Source organism: Scophthalmus maximus, chromosome 14 (genome assembly GCF_022379125.1).
Source record: "Scophthalmus maximus strain ysfricsl-2021 chromosome 14, ASM2237912v1, whole genome shotgun sequence".
Taxonomy (NCBI): Eukaryota; Metazoa; Chordata; class Actinopteri; order Pleuronectiformes; family Scophthalmidae; genus Scophthalmus; species Scophthalmus maximus.
The window spans coordinates 2,585,872-2,605,898 of NC_061528.1; the positions used below are offsets into that span (position 1 = coordinate 2,585,872).

Consider the following 20,027-nt stretch of genomic DNA (forward strand, 5'->3'; position numbering starts at 1 on the left):
TTTCCCACTGTGATTGAAGAGAGCCTTTATTTTCAAAGGAAGAGAAATGATACATTTGAAACAAGCAGTCAAAGGACAACGGGTCAAATCTACAACACCTACACCTCGTCCTGTTCACATGTTAACGTCAGAACTGTGGCTAAGCAGAGAAGACAAAGGTAAAACTCTCCAACACTGTAGCCTATTCAACAAGTCTCAGTAGTATGGCACCATTTTCAGGCTGTCATAGAGTCCAGTGTTTCTGTGATGACAATACTATTTACAATCTTAAACAAAAAGAGAAAAGGAAAAAAATGGAATCAACAAAGGAGTTTGATAAGCGTGTGTTTTAAAAATAGTGCTTGAAACGAGTGACTCGACGTAAAACTATGTACATACCTGTATTTGTCAAAGCCAGTTTGCCTTTTTATATATACACACATCTTTTTTTATTTTCTTTTCACACCGTTAATAAGTCACATCGATCATATTAAATATAGCAAACATTGCCGCTGTAGAAAATAAAAAGAAAGGGAAGGAGGAGAAAAATGAAAGTCAATTCAAAAAAATAAAGACGCGTGTATCACATTGTCAACATAAAACATAGAGCAATAATATTAATACCAACAGTAATGAACATTGTTTGAACAATTCAGTGTAAAATCTCTTTTCAGCATCTTTTCTTGATGAAATAATTCTAACTCTGCATCGTTTTTCCAGTCGTTTCACTATTTACAAGAAACATTCAGAACTAAATCCTTCCAGTTGAGACGAGATCTCCTTTTTTTAATACTCACATTTGGTTTTTTTCAGTGTTTTACCATTCTGTACCTTCCCCAAGATCCAGTGTAGACCGGAAATTACTCACCTGATGATATATATATATATACACACATAAATATATATATATATCACAAAGTTTTCTACCATTCAAAAGGAAAAGTCTGACATTTTGGGTGAAGAATTTTTGATCTCCAAGCGACAACACATCAGATGAAAAGATCGATATCATTTCATCTCTCTGTATGTATTTTTTTTCCAAACATGTTAGACTTTTTCTTTAAAAACTCGGATCTGATTGTAATCTAACGGATTCGGGTTTGGATTTACTGTAAAAAAACAAAAAAAATTAAAGATTTTGCTGATTCCCCTCAGGAGAGCTGAACATTACATTTTCTATATTTTTTTTTCCATACAAGAACCTTTCTTACACATAAACTTCATAAACAATCCAGAATGCTTACTTGCTGTTGGACACGAATAAATACAGTAAATTAAAACTAAGTGACTTCATCTAATCAAGTCAAGTTAAACTTTTTTTTTAACAAAATAGAATTTTAAAAAAAGAAAAGAAAAAAAAAACTCATCCAAGAGGTCCAACATTTTTTCACCATTATCAACGACGACAAAAATAATTCAAGTGGAGAAAGATGAAAATGATTACACTAAAAAAAAATCGTACAGGAGTGTTTGTGCTCATGAGGACATTGACGCATCACCTGAAATGTACCTCAACATAGGAATCAAAAATACAAACTTGTCCATCTCGCATCAGCTGCTTCAAAGATAAACAATAACAACAACAACGGGAAAAAAACAGGGTCTGTCGTTCGCCAGTGTCCCTGACTACAGATCTGCGTTAAGTGGGTGCTTGAAATAAAGTGCAGGATAATTTCTAGCCACAATTTCCGCATTCTATACTTGTTTTCGTCAAACACATACGGAATAATCTCATCGTTGACAAGTGAAACCGTTCAACAAGGAAATCACTGAACACTGAAAGGTTACATTCTTGTTGCGTGACGAGGAACTAGATGAGCGGCTGCTGACTTTTCCCGTCGACCTTCAGTACCAAAAAAAACCAAAAACCTGGAGTCACGTTGGAGTTGCACTGGGGGGGGGACGGTGTGTTGCATTCAGATACGATGACAGAGTTGTCATAACCCTAACCACAATTGGAATTTGAATCTGGAAAAATTCAGGACAAAAGTAGAACCCTGTAAACTCAGAAGACAAAGAACTGCATACGATAGCTGACGTCTTCCAATGTCTTGCTTTGTTCGACCGACAGTCTAAAACTCAGAGAAATTCAAAAGCAGCAGCAAATCCTGACATTTGAGAAGTTGGAACAGGAAATGTTTCGTATCTCTTTTTTGCTTCGAATGTGATTAAACTGATTCATACATGTCTTCTTCTTCTTCTTCGAGCTTCCAGGAGGTATCAATATCAATCATCCATCCACCAACCATCACCGTTAATCCCAACGTTTTCCGGAGATCTCCTCCTCGGCTTATCTCGATCGTGGTACGCACAATCCCAGAGCGATACGAATTTTTTTCTCGCTGACTCTAAATCTAAACTTTGCGTTGTATCTGTGACCTCAGATTTATAAAAACTTTTTTTTTTTTTTACCTCTGTACGTCTTCAAACAAACTTCAACTCAGCTCTCCTGACTGCATTATTGTAAACAAAGGACTCATATGATAATCTGACTTGAAACACGACACATTGATCCAAATTAAAAATGAAAAAAAAAAAAGAAGGAGAGAAAAAGAAATACACATAGGCCTACGTTTTATTCAGCTTTGTTCGTTGTGGTATCTAGTTGTATAAGGCTGGTCCAGTCATTGTGTGTCTCTGGCCGTTTTTAACAAGTGTCCTGCTGCGTGACTGTTCCCGGGTCGGGGTGGTCAGAGGTAGAAGCCAGTGGCTGGCGGGTCGGGGAGGCCGGACAGGGCCTCGGGGCCGGGCATCTGGACAGCAGGGGGCGCCGCTGGGCCGTTTCCGTTGGGCAGGGCGCAGCCTCCTGGGTACGCACTGTTCAGGATGCAGCCGTTCTCCATCTGCACAGGGTGGAGGAGGAAGTATCATGAGTAATGTTATAAAATACAGTAATACAGTAAATCTTTAGCAGCTGTAAGTTTGGAACACTCATCTTTTCTATATCATATTAATCAGTTCTGGAAAAGATATTCAAACCCAAGATGCTTTGCATATCTAAAATTAAAATATGCATTGTTTATTTCTACATACATTCCCCCCAAAATTAAGGTAATATGGGTTTGGCTTTAACTTTTAAGCAAACGAGGGTCACCTTCATCAGAAGGGGGTAGTTTTGTGGGGAGTATGAATTAAATGTCACATCTGCCTTTCTGTTAAGAGTTTGTATGACATGTTGACAGATGAACCTGAAGCGGCTGCAACTGGACACATTTTTAGCATAACCATCGGTGGAAAGGTCAGGGTGAGACGGAATCATCAGTCATCTACTGTGTCAGGACAATCGACAGCTGATGTAATTTCCTCATTTTATTATAAGTTAAAATGTTGGACAAATAAAATTTCTTCATATTGACTAATCAACTAATTGTTGCAGTTCTCGACCAAAGTATTTGGAACAACCTGTAAGACAAAACCTGTTATAACAAAGAGCAAAAGAAACAAAACTAAAAACACTGACTGTTCCCAGAGCTCGAGGGGGAACTTCCAAACAAACTATTTTAAACTGCCAATTATTTCAAATCCACGACGACACCGGTGAGCTCACCTTACTGTGACCGGGGTCGTGAGCGATCTCCGAGGTTACCATGGCGTAGTGGTCCAGCTGCCAGGAGGCCTTGCCCACGCTGAGGATCTGCTCCAGGGAGGCGTTGGGGGGCGGGGGGCACTGCGACAGGCCCGAGATGACCTGGGCCAACGGGACCGGGATCTGCTCCTGCTGCTGCCGCTTGTGGTTCATCACCTGGAAGGACGAAACCATGGGCTCCGCCCCCCCGTGCTGCTGCTGCTGCCCTCTCCGCCCGAACAAACCGTTCCCGCCTAGGGCGTAATCTGCATTCTCAATACCGGACATACTGTAATCCATGCTAGAGTCTAGTGAGGTGCTCGTAAGAGGTTTTTGGCTGTTATCAAGGCAGGGGTTGCCGGACAGACTCTCGCTGAAGCCATAGTCCTGCCACTGGGATTTGCCCGCCGCGTGCTCTGTGCCGGAGACGCCGCTCAGTCCGTTGAGGTTGGCTGCCTTCTGTTTGGCGTGGCACTGCTGTGAGAGCTGGTTGTTCTGCATCCTGGGCTGCTGCTGCTGCTGAAGGAAGTGTTGATGTGTCTGATCCCCCTCCGAGGCCTTGCCGTTGAAAACAGTCTGCTGTGTGTTAAAGTGTCCCAGTTGTATCCCCGCAGTGACCAGAATGTCTTGGGCCACCCATTGACCGTTGGCGAGGGATTGACTTTGCCCAAGCAGCTCTCCGTTAACTATGGTGGCGGTCAGGCGATCGCTCTGCTGCTGGCCCCAGTCGTGCGCCGCTTTCGCCGTTCGCATGTTCAGGTGCTGCTGCATCTGCTGCGACAGCTGGAGGATCGGCGCCTGCCCCACCAGGGGAGGCTTGTGCTGAGAGAACTGCATTTGCAAACTAGTGTCAGAGGAGGGGTTGCTTTGAGGAAGTGACAACGTCGTGGCCGTCGCCGAGGGCGTGCTCGGAGGTGCCTGTCCAACTCCGTGCTCTGAGGAATCGATCTTTCCCTCGATGGAGTCGTAGATGTACGAGAGGATCTCGTCGTTCGTCAGCAGGTCGTCCAGAGTGGGCACGCGCTCGGGGTCCATCTCGACTCGGATCATCCGCTCGTCGAGCAGAAGCAGCTCCAGGTCCTCCGCGCTAAGCCCCAACCCCTCCAGAGCGCCGAACAGGTCGCCGTTCGAACAGCCCCCCTCCTCTGCGTCCACCACACCCTGGCCCTCCAAGGAGAGGGAGTCCAGCGTGGCCAGCAGCGGATCGAAGCTCGTGTTCGGCTCCGCGATGCCCGGACCCACCACACCGTTGCTCGGCTCGTCCCAGCTCCTGTGCAGGCCGGAGGGTTCCGAGTCGGAGAAGCCCATTTGCTCTCCGAAGAAGCTGTGGAAGGACATCTTGGGCTCCAGGGCGGGCTGACAGACGTACACCGACTCGTCCTGACTCATGAGCGCCCCCAGGAGGGAGCCGGGGTCCAGGCCGTCCCTCACCAGCCTCTCAGTCCGGCTCTTCTTTGATTTGCTGCCGTTTTTCTCGTGGCCTCCGTCTCCGAAGGCTGCGATGGGATGGTTGGACTGGTAGAGCAGAGCCTCACCGGTGGCATAGGTGAACGGTAGATGCATGGAGCGCTTACGCAGGTTTTCTCCCCCCTCTTCGTCCCTACAATGACAGAGAAAACATGATTATTATCATCTGGAGTCCTCGGATGGAGGATTTGGTACTTACCCACTTTCCCAGTCACACATAATTTAAAATGTAAAATGTAAAATGTGAAATTAAAAGAATGCTTTCTTCTGGAGATGAACCAGATTCATGAGAAGGTAAGAGAGGTTCTGTTTATCTATGAACACAACGTGAAGGCGACGGGGAACGTACAAGAGAGGCCTCTGGGTGGCGATGATGTAGTCCGGTTTGCCGTTCTTGTACACCAGTCGGGCGTTAGCCTGGACCCATTTCCAGCGGTTCTCCTTGGTGAGGAGCCGGAACACGGTCAGACCACTCTCCCCCGTCTTCATCACTGCGAACAGAGAATAGAATTAAAATAGAACAGAAACACAGTCGGGAGGACTATGAACCATCATGAAAGCACCTGTAATGACGCCTTCACACCAAACCTTAAGCGACAAAGATGCAAGTGCGCGATTTTGCGTCACTTTCCTGCGGGTCATGCCCCAAACCCCTGCACACAATGTCATGGAAATCAGTTCTGTAGTTTTTGTGAACTCCTTCTGACGGACAGACAAACAAACGCCAATGAAGACACCAGAACTCAATAGAGAAATACCTCCACCAAGGTCTAACTGTCTCCTTAAATTCAATCAAGCTGCACCAAACTGAACTCACTAATAGACATCAGTCCCTTCTATATGCCAGATTTTTTCCAAGAAGATCCATGCTCTATTCCTTGGGAAATGTCGGTGAAACTGTCAAAAAAAAGCGCCAAAATTTCGCAATATCAAAGAAGTGGGGGAAGAAAAATCCTTGTTCCGCCCCAAGATTTAATGGGCTCTCTCTTGGATCCATGTCCCAAACCTGAATTCTGGCCAACTGTTGTTGAGGAAGCTATGGATTGACAACCCAACTGACTTGGCATCCTCCAGGGATTCATTACTTATTATTAATATATTCAGTCATGTCCTTTCACTGCTTTATATTACAACGGAGAGAAATTTGGGTTCTACTTGGATCATCGAAAAAAGATTATCCCTCAAGCCCACGAACAACGTTCCGTCATCCTGTTGTACAATTTCGAGAAGAATGAAAAACTAATTCTGAAGGTGACCCAGGGCACAAAATCCTGCTCTGACGTAACACCACGTCCGACTGACTGGACGAGATCAGTCGTCTGCGTACGAGCTCCACTCGCTTCTCGCATCTTGATTAAAACGGCGCCGATCGGTCGGTAACATCGCGTCCGACCCTTGTGAAATGTTTGTGTTGTTGTTGGCTGTGCGGTTATGGATCATCTCTCGCTCTTTGCTCATGCACTGGATTTGCGGCTCCCTATCCTCTCTGCTGGCAGCTCCGCAAGCTTTGCTCAATCTGCTTCGTAATCCAGCGGGATTACTCGTGAAAGCTGTCTGAACTCTCTGACCAGGTTTCGACCAAACCGCCTCAACTTTTCATATCTGAACTAAAATTGAAAATAGCAAAACGTGGTTCTGCCCAATAAACATCAAGGACAGAGGACGTCTTATTACATTTCGTCTTCGTTGTTAAACAGCCTCCGATTTCAGGACCATAATCTCTCTCGGACAGGTTCTTCATGAGGCTGCAGGATTATGTTTTGCTCGTGTCAAGTCTTCAAGATCATTCAATCATATCAAGTCTGATAAAATGCTGCTTGTGGAACAACTGTGTGTGTCTTGTTTATTTTTATTGAGTTGATGTCTAGAGCTGCAACTAACGATTATTTTCTAGATTAATCGATTCGTTGTTTGGTCCATAAAATGTCATAAAACGGTGAAAAAAGTCGATCGTGTTTCCCCAAAACTCCAGCATGATGTTTTGTGTTGTCCAGACGCCAAAGATATTCAGTTCACAGTCACAGAGCAGCAAAGAAACCAGAAAATATTCACATTTAAGAAGCTGAAACCAGAGAATTTTGACTTTTTTTTTCATAAAAACTACTTCAGCCGATTCATCGATTATCAAAATAGTTGTGCCTGGCAAAATTTAAGGGAGTCAGTTAAAGTGATTTTCTTGGCTTCAACTTCACGTGGTATTGATATGATATCGACATTGCAACAACGACTTACTCCTGACGTGGTTCTCCGCGCAGTACAACATATCCGCCGCGTGGATGAACTGATAGCCAGATCCCCGAACCCGCAGTTCCGCCTCCGTGTAGCCCAACACGATCTTCCCCCTGTGCACAAAGACAGTGATTCAACAGACGGTTCATCATATACATGTATATTTACATTCAAACACAAAGCACTGGAACAGAAGGATGTTCCATTACTTTGCGTCGCAGGCCAGCGGCGTGAAGTCCAGCTTGTGTTTGGTCCTGAAGATCATGTTCTTGGTCCGGATCTCCAGGATGGACGGAGGCTGCAGGGGAGTGGCGATGGCGAAGAGGGCGAGCTGCGGCGGCGCCTTCCCCCCGTTCTCCTGCCGCTGGTTCTGCCCGTGCAGGAACTTGAGCCTGCCCTGGATGTTCAACGCCTGGGGAGGAAGGACGACGAATACAGATTCAAACAGAGTCCACTTGCACATAAGGACAAAGGATTGTCGTGTTTCCATGTGAATCACAAAACATGTGATATTGGAAAAGTTATCCCCCATCCCCCCTTGTATTCTTTCAACCATTTTTTCTCTCCCGATATTAATTCTTTCTCAAAAAAGAATCTTGAAAGTTCTCCTGTCTCGGCTTGAAGCTATTTTTTTAAAATATATATATATACATTTAAGAGCACATTTCTTCACATCTCTAGAATATAATAGAATGATCTTTATTGTCATTATACTCGGACATAATGACATTTCGTCTTCTGTCATATAGGAAAAGAAATAAGAAAAAAAAGTGGGAATATATATTTACACATTTACAGAGAATGTATTTACATTTAGGTAGAATAGGCCTCTGACTGTAGTAGTATTTCTATAATCCATAGAAGCTACGTGTGCCTTCTTTTTTGTTTACATAGATATTTATGTAAAGAAAACCTAAGTGTGAGTGGAACATGTGTGGGAGCAGCTGGAGATCTTGCAGAATTGGACTCAAGATTCTGGAAGACATCTTTAAAAACCCGTCACATGATATAAAAAGTCAGCAAAAGCAGAAATCAAGTTAAAAAAAAAGAATCTATAAATCTCTTCTCTCCCTGGTTCCTGCGTGAAACTCACCAGGAAGCCGGACGAGTTGTCCAGGAGGCAGCGGAAGCGACACATGAAGCTCCGCTCGAGGAACGAGGAGTTCTCTGGGGGAAGCTGCTCGGGCTTGTAGGTGACGAGAGCCGAGCCGCTGTCGGGTTCCATCTCTGAGGCGGAGAAGAAAATATGTACGGCCCAACCGTCAGTGAGAATGATTATTATGATATATTATTATACTAAAATCAAGAATAGAAGAAAGAAAAGACTCACCGTTAATGATTTTTGACTTTTTTTAACGACTGTTATAGTTCACTGGAACACTTGAACAATATTAATTTTAATATTAATTCATATTTTACTATTTAATATTTCATACTCCCATGTGCAATTATTCTTACTGTTGATCTTGTTTATAGTGTTTATATTCATATGTATATTTAGGCTTGTGGCACTTACATCTTTTACTTATCATATGTTATTGCCTTTTTACTGTATTTTTGTCTTGATAGAGATTTCCTTTTTCTGCTTTCCACTTTGCTGCCGTAAAATGATCCCGGGGGGACGGATAAAGGAATATTTTATATTATCTTATCCTAATATGGAATCACATTCTGGAGGCTGAAGACGGTTGAGCTGTAACTTTAAAAAGCACAAAGCCCTGGGATCAGGCCGCCTTCTGTATTTCCACACCGAGCGAGTGCATTTGTTGCCGTCGCGGCCCGTGAACACGCCCCCGGTGTGTGTGTGTGTGTGTGTGTGTGTGTGTGTGTATGGGGGGGGGTTAGTCTTGTCGGAGCTGTGGGTCTTTAACCTGAACACGCTGCTCAGTAACCAAAGCGTCGAGAGACACGTAAGCATCTTAAAACCCCAAATACAGATCTGAGATCTGGGACCACTTCACCTCGTAAGCCACCGTGGAGGATTACGGGGTCATGTGACCTGACCTGAGGATGGTGTTACAGTTTAATGCCTGAACTGTGTGTACTTAACCATCTAATGTTGATGTCCCAACGCGTGTAATCACACACACACACACACACACACACACACACACACACACACACACACACACACACACACACACACACACACACACACACACACACACACACACACACACACACACACACACACACACACACACACACACAGGGCTGCAGGGGAGTGCAGCACATTTAGCAGCGGTGCAGATTTTGCGCTTGCAACGATTCTAATTTTGACGAAAGGACATTTTGTTTGGACAAAAATATAAAAACCTGTTCAAAGTACATGTTATATGCATATTCGCAGACACTGTCCTTACCTTTCAATCTCAGAGGGGGAGAAAGGAAGAGTCTTTGCATACATAAAAAAAATATCTACATCACCTCTTGTGTCTAATAGTAGATATTTCTCTGAAGCCAATTTTTTTTTGCATAAAATAATCCAATTCAGAAGGACTCTCACGAGCTCGGTTCAAATACTGATGAAACCCTCATCTCTGCAAACTCTCTCCCAGAAGTTTGACCCATAACTTCTCGATTTAGTGTTTTGTTGTTTCAGTTTAGAGAGATTCCTGAGTTGTGGTGCTGATGAGAAGCTCGTGTCGGATGGAGACGGGAGGGGAGGGAGCGAGCACCTTGGGGGGAGTCCTGGGTGACGGCAGGTGCGGCGGCGGCAGGAGGGTTCAAGGCCCAGTGCAAGTTTCTCCTGAGCTCCTGCTGGTCCTCGGTGTGGACCAGCTCATACACGCTCTGGTGCATGACGTCCGTCTGAGGGGGGGGAAAAGAACAGCGAGAGGACGAATTAGAACGTGACAATCTCATCGATGCTGTTTGTCTGTCTCCTCCCTGAACAGTTTGTCTTTGTCGTCTTTGCAGGACAATGCATCTTCTTCTAGTTACTAAGGTGTGTTGATAAAAGTCTTGGAAGGCCGTTGCTACCTGATTGTTGGCATGTTTGGATGCAGCTACTGCTGGTTTGTGAATGGCTGCTCAGTCCACAATGGAAGGTGGTTGCTAAGGTGACGCTAAAAACATGCTACAGCTGTATGAGATGGTTATTAAAGATTTTTCCTGGATGTTCCCGTTGTGTTGCTTTGAAAGGTTTGATCGGTCGGGCAGAGTTGTGTTGTTGCTCACTGTGACTGGTGGTTTCTGCAAAAGGCCAAGCTATAAATAGCTCATGTCTTTTTTCTTGTTTCTTTTCGCTGTTGTTGGAGCCTCTGACTCTGCACCATGCAGGGAGTAAACCGATAGATCGCACAAGACCCCTGAGCGGCTCCCAGCGGATGCTGCACGCAAGCCATCCACCCAAAACCCCACAGTCGACGGCTACAACAGAGCCTCCACGTGTCCAACACTGGACTCAGGAAATGTAGGAGTAGGAGGTAAATGGAGGCTAGGGTAGATGATGAACACGAGGACATTGAATGCCGTTGTCGTCCACCGCTAGCGGTTCTACCAACTGTCGGAACACTTGCCAAGCTGTCTGATTTTAAAATGGAATCTCTTAAGGTCATGACTATGCAAGTATATGTAACTGACTAAGGTCGCCAAAGCTAGCACTAAACATATTCTAACTTATTCTTAATAGGTTTACTCCAATTAGGACTCCAATATTTTGGACGACCCCAACGAAGGAGCGATAGCAAGGAAAGGACGCCTTCCTTTGTCTGCAGCTCGGGATGCCTGATTCACTACAGAATTGGTCCGGTTGACTGTCAGATGGTCTTTACGGTACCAGTACCAAAAAGAAGCAGCCATTGTTGTTGCTCTGTCAGCCACAGGGTTTTGTTCACGCTCATCACCTCATCGCCCTCAAGAGTGTCCATGTTCGGGAGACAACCTCGGTCCTTGGATTGCACAGAGAAAAAGTCAAAAAGAAGATCGAGGTAGTGATACGATACCTGGTGGAAGCCCAGGTAGTCCTGGATGGTGTGGGAGGAGAAGAAGATGGTTCCGCTCGCAGTGATGACCATGACGAACCCGTTGAGAGCCTGCGAAGGGAATCAAAGGGAGTTTAGAGAGACTGTCCTGTTGAAAAATGTTGAGGAAAGGAAAATGATTTAGCATGTAAAGTGAAATGGAGCGCACTCATGGTTTCTCTTCAAAGGGGGAACAGCTGGTCCAAAATTTCCACTTCACTAAACGCACTCGTGCCCCCCCCCCTCCCCTGGCATGGCAACGAAACCCCCCACACCGACAGACATGTAGACACAAACACAACTGTACAAATATATATATATATATATATATATATATATACAAACATTCCTACAAGCACAGTTAATGTCTTTTTTCTAAACCAGCCCACGGGGTGGAGGGATGATTGATGCTGGCGACGCCATGTTGTTCTTATTACTGATGCATCAGGGATTCAGTTATTTGCAACACTTCCTCCAGAGCAAACACATACAACAGAGTGTCGATTATTGAAAAAAAATATTTAAAATGTTCAGTTATCGAGAGACGGGATGTTATGACACGACAGTTTCCTGTTCACTTGTTGATCTCCGAGCCGCAGTCACGAGCGACGGCTTCGAAAACGTTGCAATGACACAGAGGAACAGATAAATATGCGAAAGGGGCCAGTTCATATCGTCGGACGTCACAATTGAACCACGTCTCCTCCATTTTTTTTCCCCCTCCGTCTGAATAATTGATGCGCTCACGCAGCTCTTCTATAATTCACACGCGTCTGATGTGAGCATCAGCAAAGACTCAGACTTCAAGGTTCAGAAATAAACCTGGAGCGATTCCTCTGCCCGTGAACCAGAGGTCCCGTGTCCATCAGCAGGAGGAGGAGGAGGAGGAGGAGGAGAAGGAGGAAGACTGAGTCTGTTTCATCCAAATCAGCTTTCATTTCTCATTGCGAGCGAGCCGCGGGGAAACGTAGGGCTTGTTATAATAACCCCACCTCGCCGGTAAGGACCCGGGGGGGGGGGGGGGGGGCAGGCTGTTCCCTCTCCTCTCCTGGAATGCCAGTGTGATGCACATTGGGAGGAACTGGACTGGAAAATCAGTGACTCGGGCAGATCCCGAAAAGATCTGGCAGCCGGCGAGCGCCGCCCTCGCTGCGCCCGCTCACACGTACCGTCGGTACGCCGGCGTTTCCGTTGCAGTGGGAAACAGGTCTGTCGGTCGCCTCCTCCTGAAACAAAAAAGCTGGAATTCCAGTGCCATGTCCGGTTTCAGAGAGATTTGAACTCTGCTGCAGGCAATAGAGACAGTTGTTTCTGTACAGACTTTGTGCTCACATCGTCTACAACACAGACTGACTGGTTTGACCGAACGCCTCACTGATGTGGGATGAGGGCGCCGCCGACAGCGCCACGCGTGTCGAGGGGGAAGCCGCCCTGAGCCGCTCGGCCTCTGTCATCGGCCTAAATCGATTTTGGCCCCAAGAAATAAAACAGCAACAAAAACAAAGAACTGAAAACACAGAGGAAGGGTCCCGACATTCGCAGCCACTGTCCTCTAATATCAGACATAGTGCACGTGGCTGTTTGAGTGACCTGAAGAGACAAACACGTGGAAGGGAAATAACTGCTAGATGTCGTGTTTTCATAATACCGACCTGCAGCAGAAGTTCTCCCTCGGGGATCTTGGCGTCGGCCGCGCCTGCTGCTTTACTGTTGCCATCGCTGCCGCCGGCTGGAGTCGCTCCGCTCCGACTGGTCAGGGCGACTGGAGGGCGGGAGGAGGGGGGGGGGGGGGGGGCGACAGGCTTTAGTCCTGTGATAATGTTTGCGAAGCACTGCTGTGACTGTCGTCTTTTGCCTTATGCTTCGTACGCCGAGGATTTTATTACATTGCACATAAATATGATTTTTTTTTTATGCAATCATGATGTCAAATGTCATCTACATGGAAAAAAAGAATTGGTTAAACACACAGATTAATTAAGTTGGTTCAACTAAAAGTTAGGACGATTGAAAACTTTGATTTGAAACTTTTTTGGGGGGATTGGAAAAGCATTTTCTTTTTTCAGTTTACAAAAATGATTTAACATATTTTTCAGATCTCAAAGACCCAGAGAAGATTTTCTCCTGTTGAGATCTTTTATTGGAGTTGACTGTACTTAACTGTCCCTCCCCCAATCCTAAATAAAATTATTTGTGTTTCTGTTATTGGAGTTTTATAATAGTTTTGTTCATTGGACGACGTCTCTGAGCTGTAATATCAATGTGAAGAATAACATTTGGCAACAAAAGAAATTCATGTTTGCTCATACAGGATCCACATTATCGATAAAACGTGATGTATCTGAGTAACCGCTTAATCTTCTTACTTTTTTAAATGAGGTGAGAAGAAAAGTCAAATATATGTGTTTTAAGGTTATGATTAAGTGTTATAATCTTTACACATAACAATGTGACCTGTGGGTTCCTTAAAGACAACAAGGAAGTAAAACCAGTGTCCACAGAAAACAAAAATGTAATAAATCATATTAAGGCAGAATGAGACTTTTGTGCAAAAATTATTTTGTGTTGCACATTTTGCCCCAAACTATGATTAAAGTGTGTTTGTGTTCACAGGGACTCTATCGGCTGAGCTAAGCCCCGCCCCCTTCCCCAGCCTTACTCCTCCCCCCTGGCCCCTCCCCCCCTCCAGCCCCTTCCCCCTCCCTGCCTCCCGGTCGCTCATTGGCTGGTGGCCCCCAGCTGTTCTCATCCTGATGGGATTCTCCCTTTTTTCCCAGCATGACATCATAACGTGTGCGTGAAGGGTTCGACAGATAGTGTAAGAAAATGTGACGTTACAGTCAGAGGATGACGAGACAATTAATGGAAAGCAAAGATTCTGTCAACTATGTGCATCACACGGGGGAAAACATCAAAAACGTTGCACAAACAAATAATTCTAAGCGATTTGAGCTGTTGCCATGATACAATTTTAGAGAAGACATTTTGAAAAGGCCCTGATTTTTTTTTAAAAACCAAAATGAGAAAAATTTGAGATTAAAAATAAAAGTGATGTTTATTTAGTGATTCAGATTCATGCAAAAATCATGAGCATTGTTCAACATTCATTTCCCTCGGCTCTGATCAACTTCCTGTCTGTGCACGTTTCGACCACTAGAGGCACCGTGGAGCAAACTTCATTAGCAGGCGACGATTGTTCACAAAGACGGAGAACGTATGAACTCGACTCCAGTATTTTCCATAACTTCTGACATTCATAACATAACCATGTGAAGGTTCTTCATCCTTTGTTAAAGCCTCATCTTCTTGCGATCTCCTTTTTCAGTGTGTTCATATTTTTGCTCCAAGCTTCCGACCTTATTAGGGGATCTTGGATATTCAGTCTTCTGATTCAGAACATACTTATATATATATATATATATATATATATAGCACAGTTCCAAACATCAACACTCTTATAAGTATCTCTTTTCTTGCAGACTACTACTGTACTTTGGTACATTTCCCTAAAATCTGTTTGTCAGCTGAGCAGCAGCTCACTCTGCTGTTGAAGAGATTTCAGCTTTGCATGAAGGCGTCTGATTCCTGGATCCTTTGTTATTTCTTCCTCCTTTAATAGATCTGAATCCATTGTCCTTGATTTTCTTTTAAAAACCCAAATCTGACAGAGCATCTCTCTCTGACTATTTTTGCGGGAAACAATGATGTCCCAGTGTCCATGATTCCTCCTCTTTATTGTTTTTCTACAAAACTTTACTAAAGAAAAAAACCTGTTCCTGATTCCTGATCCATGAATCAAACTTCCTGCGTCACCTGGACTTTGCTTGGAAACAGTATCACTGAACATATTTCTGGTTATATCTGGGCACTAGGTAAAGGACATTAATATTTATATATAAGCCTGTAAGAATATACAATTATGAATTTGTTATTTTCTATTAATCAACAGTTTCTGTCCAGTTTCTCCAGTTGTGAGGATCAGCTGCGTATCTGGACAGAAAAGAAACTGATGATGTGACAATTTCAGCATTTTCGATCGACACAGATCATCTGTTGATCGATCGTAATGCAATAGGCCGTTAGCTGCAGCTCATATCATCACCATAACAATTGGTTATGTCTCTAACGATGTGACGATTAGCGGCGGTGATGTCATGAGAGAGAGGGAGAGGGCGAGGGAGCGCCGGTCAGGCACATTAATCTCTGACCCCTGCAGGACCGCGGTGCCGTGACCCGCGGTGACCTTTGGCCCCGAAGGTGATGTCTGACATGATTGGGTGACTGGGTTCTGGGTCAGACCTTTTGTTGTCTGCGTTGCGGGTTAACTCGGAGTCCATCGGCGGAGCGGGGCGGGTGTCAGGAGTGTCGGCGCAGACACTGGAGAGCATATGGGCTTCTACCTTCACACGGGACGGAGCTTTGGCCGGGACACCCCTGACCTTATTCCCATACACACATCTCGTCTCGGATCGACTTCTGGAGCGGCCGGGCCCTCGCGAGCGAGCGAGCGTGTGACATAATCCCGACCAACTGGTGCGGGGCAACGGCGTCGGGGCGATGCCGTTCGCATATGCCAGATGCGCTCGAGTGTGGCGTTGTTGACTCACAAACCGAGAGAATGTCCAGGTGCCACTCGGAGCAGGAGCGACGGTGGGAAACAAAAAGGCGATGGCTCCGATGAGGCTTTACAAAGAAACGTGCAAATAAACGTATAGTTGTATTTAAGTAATTTACAGCCATTTATGCAAAGTAATAAAAATGCTTTGTTTAAAAGGATATCAAAAGATAAATAAATACAATTAATTACTCGTAATAATTATTTGAGGAAATCTACTAAGTTGCAGTAGTTCTTGATGTCTCTTTGTTGTTTTTTTAAAGTACATTTATTTGCGCATTTAACCAATGCGATGTCCAGATTATTGAAAATTGTACCAAAGATAATAATAATAATTTAAACTGCTGAGACAAACAAGTTTATCCTATTTTACAAAGACAATATAATTCAATTGTATTGTGTTTGTAAACCTATTTATCTTATTTGCAAAACGCCAAATCACAACATATATTATATTAAGGCACTTTACATAGTAAGGTCATTTTGTGAAAATGTCTCATGCTGAAGGATATTTACTTATATTTACAAATCTCATCTCAACACTACATCTGACGCTTCAACAAGGATCATCTCATTTTCAGTTAATCCGTCATCAATAGAAAACAAAGTTTATCGTATCGTGGTCGTGTAATAACTACTTACGATCGAGAGAAAACAAAGGTTTCAACGTTAAGATCGTACAGAAACTACTTCACCACTGTTTCTACTGTTTCTAAGTGTTGTGGTCCGTTGACATCAGAAACCGCAGGTACTCGGCAGCAGCAGCAGCAGCAGAGTCAGTAGCACAATCCAGCCAAAAAAGAAAAAAAAGTGGGCCAACACAAAGCCTCTTGAACGGCCAGAGGAGCACAAAGAGCAGATCTTGTTATCGAGCTTCAGTGGGCACATAATGAAGACTTTACATTCCCACTGCCGTCACAGTCTCACACACACACACACACACACACACACACACGCACGCACGCACGCACGCACGCACGCACGCACGCACGCACGCACGCGCGCGCGGCGTAATGGCGTTTCAGCAATCACCCAGAGGCGTTCCCAGCAAACTGAAGAGAACAGCTTGGCTTTCCCATGTACTTGTGCTGGCTTAACGGAGGCCAAAAGTTACTGGACAACACACCAAAGGGCCGTTATGGAGAGGCCAGCGGCCCCAAACCCTCTGCCAGACCCTTCTCTTTCTTTTTCTACCGACACCTGGAAAATATACCAACTAAAATCAAAGAATTTACGGACAAATGTGACATTTTACTTTGTGGGAGCATGTTTTTTAGTCCCAAAAAAAATGTGTTGCATCATTATGGATCATTAAACTGTACGTATCTTTAATCACCAAACTTTGTCGGGTTTTAATCTTAAACCCGCCAACACGACGTTGACATATCGTCACGTTTTAAATCAACGATGGTGAACTCTTCCAAAAATTGAGCAGTTATGGAAATTGTTGACGGCCTCATGATGACGAATGCTACACGTCCAAATATTTGCTCTGTTCGCTCTCTGAGTTTGGTCTCCACCACCTCCCGAGGGAAACATCCGGCTCTTGAGCTGCTAAACGGGGAGTCGGGGAGTTTGACGGTGAAACAACGATCTCACGTTGAGGCCGACGGGAGCTGCAACTTCAGGAGATACAATTCTTTGTAGGTTGATCACTTGTAGGGTCATTTGAAAGTTTATTATAAAAATATAGATCATAGTCCCTTTCAAATCTGGTACTGCTGATACCAAGCGTTTGTGAACTTCAAAAATCTCCATCTCAATAGGGAACGTTTTCAATTAGTCTAATAAAGGCTGTTGGCAGCCTTTTGATTTACCAGCTACTGTACGGTGCCAAGTTCTGATTCCAGAATTCTATATCTTCTCCTGTTGGAGCCATTAAGACTTTAAATCTTGGGGGCAAAAAATATATTTGCAGAACGTCGAACGGAATGACTCGTTCTTCAATCTTCTTCTGGAGAAATGAAAACGCTTCGTGAGGCGTGAGGCCGGTCGACCTCTCCTCTCTCCGGGCCCCCAGCCGTCGGCCCTCGGCCAAACCTATCTGACGCTCCGGTATTTGAAGGATCAAACCTGACAAACGAGCGGTGACCCGGAAAATCAGACAGTTTGTCATATTTCAGCTGCGTTTGGAAGCAATTGGGTTGTTTTTTTAGTGCACCGTGTTGCTCCTGGAAGGCAGCGATGCAGCGATGCAGCGATGCAGCGACGTGACTCGAAGCTGATGTTTGTTTTCATTTAGAGAAGAGTCAAACAAGTTCAAGGTTCTTTCTTTTTCCTCCTTTGAGAAGCTGATAACCATGAAAATATGTAGAGTTGAGCCTGGAGAATATTTTAGTTTTAACTGATGTTTTTTTGCATCTAATATGACGTTTATGGTAATTTGATGATCCAATTAACTTTTTCTGAATGGTGCAGTCTTAAATGAGGTCCTAGTATCTCAGAAGGCTGCAGAGAAGAAACCATCTGGATTTCAACACTTCATACATTTTAGTTAATATCTGTAAAGAGCCATAACAGCAATGAACCTGGAGCCCTGAATTTGTTTTGCATGTGCCAAGCACAAGTTCACACGAACCACTCGAAAGAATTTGTGAGTGGTTCGGCGCTAGCGCCCAGTGGCACCCCGCCGTTGTCTTGCGAGCCTCCACTTTGGAGCCACATGTTCGGGCATTTCGGCCGACGCCATCTTGGATTGTGGAAACCAGAAGTAACCATATTTAGGGGGTGGGGCCTGACTCGTCCCCTGCACGTCCACCTACACCTGGGACCTTCCCCCAGGCGGAAGGTACTAGCTAGCAATCAAATGATTTCCACGCCCACCCCAATGGATACGCTGCTTTAGCGTCTACTCGACTGTAAATGGACCATAATTCGTGCTGTTATTGGAGAAAACTAGAGATTGAACCATATAAATACTGACGTTATGAATCAGGTGAGTCACTCTCTCGATGACTACCTCCATGTTAACATCGTCTTTGAGTTGGCATTCAGCTTGCTCACGTTAGCCCGGCCCATGTAGCTATGGCATCGCTAGTGTGGCAAACACATCGGACAATACATCCTTAATCTTCAAGGTTCCCTAATGAGGAAAAATGACGATTTTGCTTTGACTTGAAGAACAAAGAAGTTTTAGTATCTCCAAGCTAACGGCACATGGGATCCAGTCTGTGGTGTCAAACTCCTGCTTTTTGTACACAGAGCCTCCACCACCGCACAACGTGGCACTTCTGGAATTAATAAAATCCAGACAGGAATCACAAACGTCCTCCAAGTAAAAAAAAATTGAAGGACCCAGTTGCAGAAACACGTCGACCCGCCAAAACCGAGATCCAGTTGTCAACAACTCCTGAAGTCTCAGAGTATTTCACTGCTTGGCTCTGGTCCCGTCCAGCACGAAGCTTACCGACACCGCCCCGCAGAGCGGCGGGCCAGGGTTCACCGGGGGCTTATCCCCACGGAGGGCTCTGCCGTGCTGGCGGGCCGAGACCCAGAGGAAAACATTTAAGCACACGGCAAATATTTATCAAATGTTTGTCCACTTTCAATTTGTCCCATCATGCTATTTACAACGGGATTAGGGGCGGATTTTCCTGCGCTTCAGCCTCCTCGCCCCAATCCCTTACATGTCACCCTGGCATTCTGTCCCAGCGGGCGCAACGGGGCCGCGTAACCTCCACGGAACACCGACGGGACACGACGCTGCCAAAAGAGACGTTGGGTTCGTTTTTCCGACCAATCGTGGCAAAGATTGGGGCATGAAAAATGGTAACGTAACGCAAAGAGGGAGAGGTATGATGATCAGGGAGAGGTATTTTTGGACAGAAGGGCGTTGTGCAGACTTCACTAAGCTTCGCCCAGATTGACAAGTTCACTCAGTGCATCCGCTATTAATAGTACGGAACACGTCTGATTACAGATCAATATACTTATCAACCCAAATGCCCCCGAAAAATATAAATGCCTCAAATGGAGCAGCTGAAGAACTGACGTCCTGCCACGTCCCCGCTGTCGGGTCACGTGCGACAACAATAGCAGGAGTCTGAATCATGAAACAGTTCTATATTTGGACGCATTAACCCAGCGTATTAAGCTTTGTGGGGGGGGGGGGGGGGGGGGGGGGCGTCTGGTGACACAGACCCGCTGGTGGTGGACATCCTCAGCCGCCACCGCGCCGCGTTAATGCCGGCGATTAGGAGAGGAGAGG

At 45.1% G+C, this 20,027-nt stretch overlaps 1 protein-coding gene across 1 annotated transcript in view; it reads right to left on the reverse strand.

Moving 5' to 3' along the window:
* LOC118283127 (aryl hydrocarbon receptor-like) overlaps positions 1-20,027 on the reverse strand; it is a 32,880-nt gene continuing 12,853 nt past the window's right edge. The window contains exons 3-11 of the mRNA XM_035604844.2: positions 12,858-12,967; positions 11,188-11,277; positions 9,919-10,051; positions 8,334-8,467; positions 7,450-7,652; positions 7,244-7,353; positions 5,361-5,502; positions 3,527-5,144; positions 1-2,822 (exon numbers count right to left, since the gene is read on the reverse strand). Of these exons, the coding sequence (XP_035460737.2) occupies positions 2,670-2,822; positions 3,527-5,144; positions 5,361-5,502; positions 7,244-7,353; positions 7,450-7,652; positions 8,334-8,467; positions 9,919-10,051; positions 11,188-11,277; positions 12,858-12,967 (2,693 nt within the window). The 3' untranslated portion in view covers positions 1-2,669. The remainder of the gene's footprint in view (positions 2,823-3,526; positions 5,145-5,360; positions 5,503-7,243; positions 7,354-7,449; positions 7,653-8,333; positions 8,468-9,918; positions 10,052-11,187; positions 11,278-12,857; positions 12,968-20,027) is intronic.